This window comes from Papio anubis, chromosome 10 (genome assembly GCF_008728515.1).
Source record: "Papio anubis isolate 15944 chromosome 10, Panubis1.0, whole genome shotgun sequence".
NCBI lineage: Eukaryota > Metazoa > Chordata > Mammalia > Primates > Cercopithecidae > Papio > Papio anubis.
In genome coordinates this window covers 98,852,102-98,864,573 of record NC_044985.1, presented here as the reverse complement: position 1 = coordinate 98,864,573, position 12,472 = coordinate 98,852,102, and the positions used below count along the sequence as shown (strand labels likewise).

At 37.1% G+C, this 12,472-nt stretch overlaps 1 protein-coding gene and 1 long non-coding RNA gene across 2 annotated transcripts in view; one reads left to right on the top strand and one right to left on the bottom strand.

The window, feature by feature from the left end:
- The window catches only part of ABCA12 (ATP binding cassette subfamily A member 12), a 307,782-nt gene that overhangs the window by 174,263 nt on the left and 121,047 nt on the right, over window positions 1-12,472 (top strand). The window contains exons 4-6 of the mRNA XM_021923961.2: window positions 174-327; window positions 9,771-9,862; window positions 11,845-11,942. Of these exons, the coding sequence (XP_021779653.2) occupies window positions 174-327; window positions 9,771-9,862; window positions 11,845-11,942 (344 nt within the window). The remainder of the gene's footprint in view (window positions 1-173; window positions 328-9,770; window positions 9,863-11,844; window positions 11,943-12,472) is intronic.
- The window catches only part of LOC103876499, a 38,131-nt gene that overhangs the window by 9,911 nt on the left and 15,748 nt on the right, over window positions 1-12,472 (bottom strand). The window lies entirely within an intron of this gene.

The window sequence follows — 12,472 nt, the reverse complement described above, 5'->3', positions numbered from 1 at the left end:
GCTCCTACTTAGTGGTGAATGTTAGTTGCAGAGTTGGGGCTCGGCTGGGGGACGTGGATAGTGGTAATCCAGGAGGTAACTTCACAAAGCAGAGTTGCTGCATTTATGTTCTTTCCCAGGCAAATGTGCCATCGTGATGTAATGACTGCTTTTTTTTTTTTTTTAAATTTTAGGTTACCTCGCACCTCGAAACCTTCCTAGTACTGGATTCTTCCCGTTCCTGCAGACCCTACTATGTGACACAGACTCTAAATGCAAAGACACCCCCTATGGCCCACAGGACCTGCTTCGTAGGAAAGGGATTGATGCTGCACTATTTAAAGACAGGTGGGGGCACTTCTCAAGTGTGTTCAATTACTCTGAGAGCTCAAACCTTGTTTCCTTATGAGATAAGCCAGGAAGCCATGCAAGCTTAGATATACAAGTTTGTTTTCTATGTCTATAAATGTGATGATCTAAATATGAAATAACGAAGTAGGTACAAACTGGAATAACTGTTTATGTGAGATTGAGTACAATCTACTTTGGGTGAATGTCTCAAATTTGCTTTATAAGATGGGTGACTAAGGTAGTCCTCCTTTACATCCCTCAAAGATTCTCTATCCAACCTTAAATTTTCAGTGACACATTGCCTGAGACTCGTCACAAGCATAAGATGTCATAAGTGTAGGATAAGTGTCATGGCCATCATCCTGGAAGAATGACATACTGGTACTACCCTGCGTGATACTTTCAGATACAATAAAACCCAGGAAGTGCAAAAAAAGAAATTAAGGGTGCTGAAATTCAAAGTAATAAAGTTAAAAGTATACGTAATTGAATGACAACCTTTAAATGAGGTTATTACGTGTTCTACTGTAGGGTGTAAGGAGCAGTTGAAGAATGAATAGGGAATCTGAACTATTAAAAACCTGACTTTACAACTTCAATTTTCCTTCCTGGGATTCTAAACCTAAAGAGACTCCCAGAAGCCTATCTGTCTTCAGAACTGAAAACAATATTGTAATCTTGAATCAACCAAGAACTAATTCTCTGTTAGAGATATTTTTTGAGTGTCTCTCAAGAAAATATTATATTTATCTATAATCGTAGGTATTTAGTTGCCAAACTTTAATACTAAATTCCTTAGCATGTAGCACAATTTGTCTTTTAATACCATTCTCGTGATTTTGGTCATCAAATAATATAGGTGATACTTTAAGAGCGCAACTGCAACCTGTTTAGCAAAAAATATAAACATGTTAAGAATTGTCATGAGACACAACTTGGAATCCCTAATTGTTGGGTTGCTGATTCACACTGATTTTGTTGTTTCAATAATTAGGCTTGATGCTTAAAACAATCTGATGTCCATTCATTCATTCATTAATCTATTTAAAAAATAGATTAATAGACTGAGAGGCTTCTATGTGCCAGGCACCATTCTAGGCACTGGGATACAGAGGTGAATAAAACAATTTCTCTATCCTTTTGTTACCTGCATTCTAAAGGAAGAGAAAGCAACAGCATGATCAAATAAATAAATAGCATAATTAATAATAATGAGTGTGCTAGTGAGAAAATAAAATAGGTTAACAGGTAGAAATTGTAAAGTAGGGATTTAATAGAGTGTCAAAAGAAGGCCTCTGATAGAAGTGACATCTTGGTAGAGACCAACAAGGACAAGGAAAAACCAGCAGCAGCATATGAATATCTGGAAGAGAGTGTTGCATGCAGAGAAACAGCAAATGATCCTGAGGTGGGGACAAACCCAACCATTTAGATGAGCAAAATGTCAGCTAACATGGTTGCAACACAGCAAGGGATGAGGAAAGGGATTGGGATATGTAGAAAAGGAACCTCAGAGACCAGAGCATGCAGAACTGATCATGAAAGAAAAGGTAAGGGAATTCGCATTGTGTGTTTAGTATAAGGAGAAACCATCCGAAAGTTTTTAGCAGGGAAATGACATGACATGACACATTGTCTATGAGAACGGCACAGTTCTAGGCATAAGCAAGTATGACCTCAATGAGCACCAGTGTGTAATTAATTCTGTAAGAAGACCACAGCCAGCTAGGGTCTATTCCCTCTTGTATAATCAGTTCAAAGGTGGGATGCAAAGAAAAATGGCATTCCTTCTTGTTCCAGTGTTGATGGTCTCTATGCTTGTCACTAAGTGAGTGATGAATTAGGAATAATATATGCTGATGTTCTAGCAGGGGAGGGAAAACATTAAATCAGTAACAATAATAGGAGATAGTACAATGAAGAGTGCCAGAGGGAAGCTGAAGGAAGGCACCCTCTATACTTAAAGCAGAAAGAGAGCTTTCAGCTGAGGTAATCAGGTAAATCTTCACAAAGAGGTTTACTTGAGATGGACATTGTGTGAACCAGGCATTAGAGGAGCTTTGAGAAAAATTAATATCCATCATTTACAAACTGGATTACCATTTTACAAAGAACTATAAGGGACATAATTAACAGTATCTAAGAAGTAGACAGCTACAGTTCCCTCTAAAGAAGTATTTGTCTATCTAATTTTATAGAGAACCAAACTCATGGGGTTGCATGAGATGAGACACTGAGTTGGTTTTGGAAGGAGGATTAAAGTCCACGTTTATTTTATCATCTGTTGATTATTCTCTAGATGGCTGATCATGTCTGCTTTACCTAGTTTTAGTCTAATCTCCAGGTAGTTTGTCTAGCTCAAGTTGTATATTGCTGTATATTCACTATTTTCTCTAAACTACTAAGTAATTGGAGTTTAATTTAGAAAATTATGTACAATAATAAAATTGCATTAATTTCCCATCATGCTATTAACTTTTATGCTTTATATAGCTGTGCAATGAAACTGGCATATATTTTACCAGATAAACAATTCCACTAAAATTTCTTCCCTTTAGTGAAGGAAGATTCACCAGCGTAGCCTCATTAGGAATCAAAACTGTCTTCCTTTTCTGTTCTGTAAGTGAGGGGAAAAAATGCCACCTTTGGTCTCATCAAAAGAGGCCTGCCATGTTTCTTTTAATAGAATGCTCTTCTGAAAGACGTGATCACACTGCAGTCACTACTTGTTGGCCAGTCGCCAAGTGTTTTGATGTGATTTTGCGTCTGGCACCAGCCTTCTGTTATTAAATTCATACTTCTCTAAGCATTAGCTTCAGGATGAGATGTTTAAAAAAAATCCAACACTGTACTCGGCATTGACTCTAACTAGCTGTCTGAAAAAAGAAACAATTACATTTACGGTTTTCTTGCTCATTTGCACAACAGATGATCCAATATCACAGATCTTACCCTTTTCTTTCCTCCTTACACTGCCTCTCAGAATCTATCAGCACCGTGGGAGACCCTGGCCATGTGCCATTGCTCACACAGTTGGCGAATGGCAAAGATCGTTCCCCAGAGCGTACAGGGTCATTATTTGGAGACGGGATTCAGCTTTCCTGCAGATCCTGGGGGCAATTGCCTCTGTGGATTTGCTCCTTATTTCTGTTGACACTCGTTCGTGACCTGCGGCTTCTAAATTCGTACCTCTGCTCCTATTGTATGGCTCCTGCAGAACTTGAAAAAATATTTAATCAGAGTTTAGTCAGGTCAAATTTTAAAGTGTCAAGCTTTGGTTTAATATTGAAAAACATGGATGAGCTTAGAAACTAACCAAAAGATATTATTAGGAGTGTAAGATAACTGGAAGTAAAATAGATGTTTGCCTTCGTTTGGTTATATAGATGAGAAAGGATGTAGAGGTCTCTTCTTGTATTAATTTTAGATTAATTTATAACCATTTGGTAACCATGTTAGCTAAAATCAGCATAAAACGAAAAGGCAAAAAGAATTTAAGAGTTTTAAAACTTTCCTCTAGCTTGTGTTAGTATTACATTTTTGTTATTACATAGTTAAAACCACAAAGAGATACATGAATTAAAACATAATTACATGTAATTTAAACAGAGATATTGATAATTATGAAATCAAATTGATAAAAGTAAAAAAAAGAATGGTTAAAATTTTATTTATCAAAAACAAAGTAGAAGAATGTCTTAATTATTATGTAAGCCCAACCATTCACTCAATAAGAACATACTGAATTCATACAGCATGCTGGAGGCTATGCAAGTCACTACAGATACAGAAATGAATGAGGCATATGTCTTGCCCTATATAAACTTACAGTTCAAGTGGGAAAGAGAGAAGTAGAGACAAGATAACAGGTAAACTGCTATATAACATGGTAAATGTAATGAATGTCTGTTTAAGTCTCACTGTGCCCAGAATATTACACAACAAATGGTGAATAGTTTCACAGGTACCATAACACATTGTTTCTGCCTGAGGAATATGGATCTTACTGGAGAGTATCTTAGTGAAGTGGAGATAGGTGTGGGTGGGCAGATGCCAGGAGAGTTCTTTCAGAGGCTTTTAAGAGTGTGGTCGTGGAGAACAGACGGGGTGGTGGTTACCAGAATAGCAGAATGTATATTTGAGATAGGTCATGGAGAAAGAATGCCAGAATTCAGCGAAAGGGAAAAATAGAGTCACTTGCATAGTTGTCTTACAGGAATAGGCCGATAGCTTTGCTACTGTGATGGAGAGATTACACATTTCCTTGCAGTGTTGCCAAATTAGTCTGCTTGTTTCATGGTTAGGTAGAACATAATCTGCACAGTGTCATCTGAGAGATACAGTGGTGTTATCTCCTTCTCCCAATATTCTGTGTGTTGCTGGCACATGTAGGATACCCCCTAATCTGCCCATAGTAATAGCCCAACAAATTTTGGGAATGTATTAGTTGGCCTCTACTCACTATATACTATAACTAACTCCAAAGTTTTTCCTAAGAATGTAGAAAACCCTGGGACACAGTAACATATTAAGACATTTCTAAATCTTAATGTTTTAACTGACACAGATTGTTGGATTATAACTGGGCCACCTATGAGAGACATATGTTTTGAATGTGGACAGATATCCATAGCTGAAGTATGGATGATCCTTAGGGAATGAGAGTCAGGATGAAATATGAATAATTAAAACAATTAAAATTTTCCTGTGGGTGACTTCTGTTTGGGATATCCAGGAAGGACAACTGCGTCAAATCACTGAGGGGGCCTCAAACCACTACAGTGTCCTTAGTCCTTATTTGCAGTTAAAAGTTAGTGATAAATGCCATCTGGAAGTGGAATCAGAACTAGACTTACAGCAAATCTCGTATGTTTCCAGGTGCCACTACATACCCATGTAATTCTAATTCTGGGGAAATGAGAAAAAATACATATGTAAATTTAACTAACCCTTAGAGACAAAAAAGAATGTCAGAATTTTCTTCCCAGGATTTACCATATGTCCCTTTCCTGATAGGAATTCCTCTTATAGATTATGCCATGGCACACAGTACCACTTACACAGGTACTGATGTTTCCTACTCATAGGAAAAAAACACCCAGTAGAAGTACATGCATTTTACCATTAAGATGATATATATATAAATGTGACATTTCCTGAAAGTAACTATTGGTAGACATGTCTGAGAACAAGTAAAATCTATTCAGTGCTTAGTTTTTTTTTCCCCTCAGAATGATGGAATTCTTAAATCCAAAATGTTTCCCGTATTGAGTTCCACTCCAAAATAGAGCCCTACAAATGTCACTGAGGCAGAATCTACATCTTCACCATCTTAGAGGAGAGGCCCTGAGCCATGCCCATGGTACCGTGCATGTGGCTGGGTCCAGTAAAAGTTGGTAAACTGATGCCATGGGCCACTTGTGATTTGACTCAGGTTTTGTTGGTTCACCCAAAGGGTTGAATTTTCTGGAATCACATGGGCCTATGTCCCAAATTCAGGGGACAGCTAAGTTTTGTGTAATACTTTCATATACTTCCCAGAGATATCCAGTATGAGACAGAGTCTCTGAGACTTCCTTGGAGCTATTTAGAGCTCCTGAGTAGGACTTTTATCTCTCCTGATTTGATGTGGTCATGGAGACTGGAAATGGGGATGAGTTCAGTAATTCCGTTAGCTGTCATAGTCTAGTACAGGGTTTCTCAACCTTGATTCTCAACTACTGATAACTGGGACCAGATAATTCTTTGTTGTATTGTACATTGTAGGATGTTTCAGCATCACCCCAGCCTCTACTCACGAGATGTCAGTGACACTCCTCGCACAGTTGTGACAATCAGATATGTTTCCAGATATTGTCAAGTTCAAATATGTTTCCAGACATTGTCAAGTGTCCCCTGGGGTAGGGGGAATTATCCACACTTGAGAACTACTGGGCTATTAGAAGGCTGAAGGAAAAATTTTTCTGGTTGCAAGAGGCTTGCATTAAGGATGTGAGTAAGAATCTTGCTCTATAAGAAATACAAATGGTACTAACTCAGATTTAGGGGCCCTGTCATGTGTTCCAGTCCTCCTTTGTGCTTGTCCTTACTTAGCTATTCTCATTAATGTACCATAATCCCTGTAAAATCTTGTTTTACTTGCCCATTATTTTACATAAATAAGAACGTAGTCAATGTCGGTGAGTTAAATGAATATGGTAGGTACAATGTAAGATGATAACTTTGGGACTATGGCTGGGTGTTTCCTTCTTTAAGAATCCTTGCAGAATCAGATATGCAACAATGGAGAGCAGGCCACAGCCATTTAAAAAAAGATGCTTTAGTGGTAAGTTGTTCCAAGTAACGTTCTTCATTATCAAGTATCCAGTGCTTGTCATGTGCTAAACATCCTACTATCTGCCAACACAGTACACTGTAGGCTTTTCTTAAGAACCTTACAGTCTAAAAAGGGGGAAATTGGTACACACTACTGGTGGAATATTTATCTCATAAATAGATAAAGAAGTTACATAAATCCATAAAATGAGGAAGGGGTTATACAACTCTGGGTGAGGGCCTGTGCCTCATTCCATATCACTAGTCAATACTTGTAGGTTCCAGATCTATAAAATAATGGGGTACATCCATTTGGCATCCGGAGCTTTTGAAGTTTCTAGGATTCTGAAGGGATTACATCTAAAGTATGGGCCTCCAGTTCCATACTGATGGTGAAGGTTGCATCTTTGCAACATCTTTTATGGGTACTCTGACCAAGAGCTAATATTGATGAGTACCTATGATGACAGGGCCAAGAGAGACTCTTGGTACACGCACCTCATGTCATACAACAACCTTGCAAGGTAGGTGTTATCATTGCTAATTTGCTGATGAAGGAGACAATAGCTGGAATCTTTTAGAAAGAGAGAGCTGAAATTCCAAAGATATCTTCTAACTCTAAAGTACTTTCTGCCATACCCCAACAATATGGTCTCTTTTTATTTAATCAGCCATCAGATCTTATGGTCCTATACTATGTTAGATATCGGGAATATAAAGATAAATAAGACATGGCAGCTTTTCCCAAAGATGTCACAGCGGAAATAGAAAAAGTGGTGGGAATAGGTGCAGATAGATATGACATAAGTGTGCACTAAGTGCTTGTGTGAAATAACGGGAAGGGTGCTATTTCTCAACCACTGTTCTAAGAAGCATGTAGTGCTTTGTCTATAAGCATGATCCTGCTCATTAGAAACTTCAGGGAATGCCATTAACTCAGTAAGACCAGCTACTTTCTTGCCCTCTTTAAGTAGGTTAATAGGAAGTTAATAGAATTAATTGCCTTTGTTTGGGGGGGGAAGTAAGCTGTGTTTCAACTGACAGCATTAATTCATCTTTTTACGCACATATACTGTTGTACATTTATTTTGTGGTTTCAATTTTAAGAGTTTAAAGAAAACAGTTTTGATGTGTAATGGGAATAGACACATGCTGTCACACCGCACCTTGTCAATGCAAAATGAAACTGGAGAACATTTTCAGGAAGGGGAACAGCAAAGCACAAGTGATATCCAACTCTCACTTCCAAAAAAAAAGGACACATTAAGGCTATATAAAAGGATGTGGGCAACCACGTCATACTGGGCAATTCCTGGTGAGAGAAAAGCGCTGTTAGAATGGGAGCTGCTGTGGGTCCTTGTCTAGGAGCAGTCATTTTACTGGTGAGCAAGCTCAGAGCTGCAGAGCCAGCTGCTTGCTGGGAAGGGAATGAGTTTGTCTTTCCATGGTGTTTAAATGCTATTTGTGGGAGTAATTTTAGGTTTCTTATCTGAATGTGGGAAGATGAGTGAAGCATCCTCTGTGGGGCAGATGCAGCTTTTGCTTCTCCAAGAGCACACTTTCTCAGTTTCCTATTGCCTCTTCTTACTTTTTTTTCCCACTTCCTCACCACCATTCATTATTCAGTCTATTTTCTCTTGCTCTTTCATTGCTCATTTTGATCTTTGTCATCCTCCCTTTCATTTTTGTTGCTGTCCCTAGTCCTTAAAATTTTTATGAAGGCAGTTTTTGCTTTTGTTTTCAAAATGTGTTGATATTCAATAGTCCTCGTAGAATTTCAAGCCAAACTAAAAAAAGGTTGAGAAAAAGAAAAGTAAACTCGACTTTCTCAAACTTTCTAAAACTTCTTTTTGAGAAAAGGGAAAATGTTCAGGTCAGTTCTTATTTTTTACCTGAACAGTTTTCCCATCCACATAGTCAGCATAAGGAATGTAAAAAGATTTAGGGGCATACAGTCAGGGTCATGAATAATTCAAATATATATTAAGAATGCAGAACTTTTGGAGCGAAAAGTACATTTTATGGAGAATATTGGAAAAACACTAGGGAATGAAAACAAATATCACTTCTTTTTCTTTTTCCAATTATAAATCACAAAGTACCCTGGAACCAGGATTCAGATCTTCTTTCTAAAACCGAAGTCAAATTGAACCACGGTAGTAAGCAGAATTTCTTGCTTTTCCATTATCTTTTTATAGCCATTGTTATGTACCTCAAGGTTTTTATAAATAACTCCATAAAATTCACCAACTTTTTGGAATTCTAAAAATTATTTGCATCCTGGCATTTAGACTGATTTTATTTTTGAAACATACATACTTATTTTAGGCACACGCTTTTTGATACATCCAGTTTTCAAGAAAATGTGATCATCTCCATTTTAATAATAAACTAAGCAAAAAGTGAATTTTTAGAAAAGAGGGGGTTACTAATTGTGGGAAGGCCCAGCAATGTTTTCTTCCAAAACCTAGTGTGATCGTGTTGTACAGGGATTCCTGGCACCATAATGTAATTATTACTGCCTTGACACATTCAGTGCAATGGAAAATTTATTTTAATGTTATTCTTTTTATACCTGGTGCCATCTGTGATGACATCAACCATAATTCCTGGCACATACTGGGTATTCAATAAATATTTGACCTTTTTCTTCTTCCTTGCATCTGTGTTGAAAATCTTTAAAAGGCCATCTATAATTTAACATAGAAAACTTATTTTTCTTTTAATGTTGACAAATAAGCAGACCTTTCTTTCAGTCCCCAAAGCACTCTTGGATTCTCATTTATTTGAGACTTATCAACTTTTTAAAAGAAAAATATATATCATACATATTTTAAGTATTGATCTCTAATGTCTTTTTAAATGTCCTTTCTACAAGATTAAAGTAAAAATAACTATTTTAAACATCATCTAGGCCATTTTCTCTGAATAAAAGTATACTTCGTAAGAGACCTTATATATTCATTGGTGTGTGGTTAGGTGAATTCTTCCATTAAAATCCTGGAAACTATATTAAATATTTGAAAGTCCTCAGACAGCCCTGGAATCTGCCACATAATACATTGCTGTAACTAACTAAAATTAATGTGGGAGAAGTTATAGAGTTCTTGCTTTTTCTTCTCTAGTGAGATTCTGAGAAAGTCATCCAACCTGGATAAGGACAGCAATTTATCATTCCAGAGCACCCAAGTTCCAGAAAGAAGGCATGCATCACTAGGTAAGCTATTTTCTTCTGTAGAGTTTAGAACAAGCCTTATGGAACAGTAAAGGTCTAATCTTTGAAAGGTTTATACTTTAAACTTTTCAAACAAAGATGGAATGCTTAGAATATCCCTGAGAGATCTAAATGTTCCTCATGGTTGCCTGAGTATGGCAATGCAATTACGCAAAGGTGTCGAGAATAACTAGAAATTAAGTTCTTACTGAAATACCCTACAGGAGCAAAAGCCTATATGTTGAGAATTGCACCACTTCCCAGAACTGACTCTAGACTCTTACGTTGTCTGCAATGAGATGATGCAGGGATGGGTTAGAAAGCCCATTAATAAAAATTATTGGAAACAATCTCAGAGGTTTGTCTAGATTTTCCATTTTACAGATGAAAAATATGAGGCTCAGCAAAGTTAGGCGCTGTGTCTATAGCCATACAGCAGAGCTGGCATTAGAAGGACTTGCAGGCCAGTACTCTTTCAGCTGTACACTTCTTCCTCACACTTAATGCTCAGTATCACAGTCTTCAGTGTGACTGTGGACTTGCTTCACATCTGGGCCAGTGGCTCTCAAATTACATGTGCAGAGAATCTTCCTGAGTTACTCCCTCAAAAGCTGCATTCCTGAGCCTTAGGCACAACTGATTCAATTCCAAGTGGACTTGAGAAACACTGATTAGAAGCCACATGTTAAAAAAATAAATGCTTTAAACAGCACGACTGGCTCACATTCATCTGACAAATATTTATTAAGTCCCTAATACTAAGCAGCCACTGTCTTAGGGGATGGGGATATATTAGTGAACAAAACAAGATTCCTGTATGTTGAAATATGGCTGGTGCTCTGGATAAAAAGGGAGTTTCTTTAAAAAGGTCATGGGATATTTAAGACTTTATGATATTAAATAACATTCCAATGCAAGTTGATGGAGCAAGTAAAAAAAAAAAAAGTCCCGTGTTAATATAGTAGGAACATGGTGGTGAATGGTTTTGAGGAGTTAATGTTCTGTTATGAATGATCTATGGGTGTTTGGCTGAGTAGGTTAAAGCACCATAGAAATAAGGTTATACTGTTATGGTCTAGTAAGTTTTGCTTTGCTTGGTAGCCACAGATTATGTTTCTCACTCTGACCAGTTATCTAACAAATACATTCCATAGTCTAAAGGAATCAGATGGCAAATTCTTCAGTCCCATGGGCACTAAAATAAAGCCTAGGCCCTACTGCTGATGAGTCACTGGTACCATTGAATATTAAGATTCTTTGCTCTGAGGATGACAACAGACTTCTGTATTAAATTTATAAAAGTCAATATACTGGCTTAATGAACATCCATGTTATAGATACGAATGTAGTCTTCTAGCTAATGCTCCAAACCCAGAAAACTCTGCTACATCATAAATAAACAATACTAGATGAAGATGCATTGGGAATTACTTAATTAGAGTATACTGTAGTCCAGGCTAATTGCTTTATCCCATTTATTTGATCTAAAATATTGTTCAGAAACCACTTGGAGAAAGGAATTTATGATTCTAAGCAGATTTCAGTGTCCCAATTGGATAATTAAAAGAAAAGACCATTATCGCCAGATGTGCATTGGCAGATCCTTTGAACAGATGTTGGATATGATGGATCTGTGGAGCTAGTGTAGGTACCTCAAATCCTCCAGGCCTGCACAGAAATGATTCGGTTTATTGGGCAATAATATTGGTGATGAAGTTTAATGTCACAGACTGGAATGAAAGTAAATGACATCTAAATGATTGGAAAAAAAATAAGAACAGACCAAAGCCATCACAATTTTATAGGAAAAGAAAAACTCATGGAATTTGCCATTTTTCCAGTATAAAATGTTCATGGAAGAGGCACATTTGAGCACATCCTTGCTGTAGGGTATATGAGGTCACAAATGATGTTTATGGATTCTCATGCTGTCCTGTGCATTTGTGTGTGTTTGGAATGCCAATCTGTTCCTTCTTTGATTACAGCCACAGTATTTCCCAGTCCAAGTTCTGATTTGGAAAGTCCCGGAACATATACTTTCAATGGCAGTCAAGTGCTCGCACGAATTCTTGGCTTGGAAAAGGTAACTTGATTCAGTTTTGTAATGAGTAGAGTGATTCAACATAGGCCTTTTAGGTTAATAGAAGGATCTCTCAAATAGCAAGATGTTTGGAGCACCTTTCCTATTTACAGTAGTATCTTAGGCAACTTCTTTTCTTAGGAACTATTCAATAAACAGCTTAATTGTAAGACATTCTGAATTCCTTAAGATCTCGAGTATTTATTTACTTCCCTGTTAAGTCCCTTAATTGAACTTAAAGTTTTCATTTAATAAGAAATTAGGGTGGCATTATATGTCATGTTTTAATTTTCTGAAACAGGAAAGAAAAAAAGACCAAATGAAGTTATAATGCTCTTTGAATTTGCTGCCTCATCCATACTAATCAAGTTTTAGGAAAAATTAGAGCTAAGGAAAATATTGCCCCGAAGTAGGAAAATCCTTTTTCTTAGCATATTTTAGAGAGCTTACCTATGGATTTCTCTGTGTCCTAGAGACCATCCACTTCAAGATTTCCCAGATTGCAAGATAATGAACATAATTTCTATCAGAGG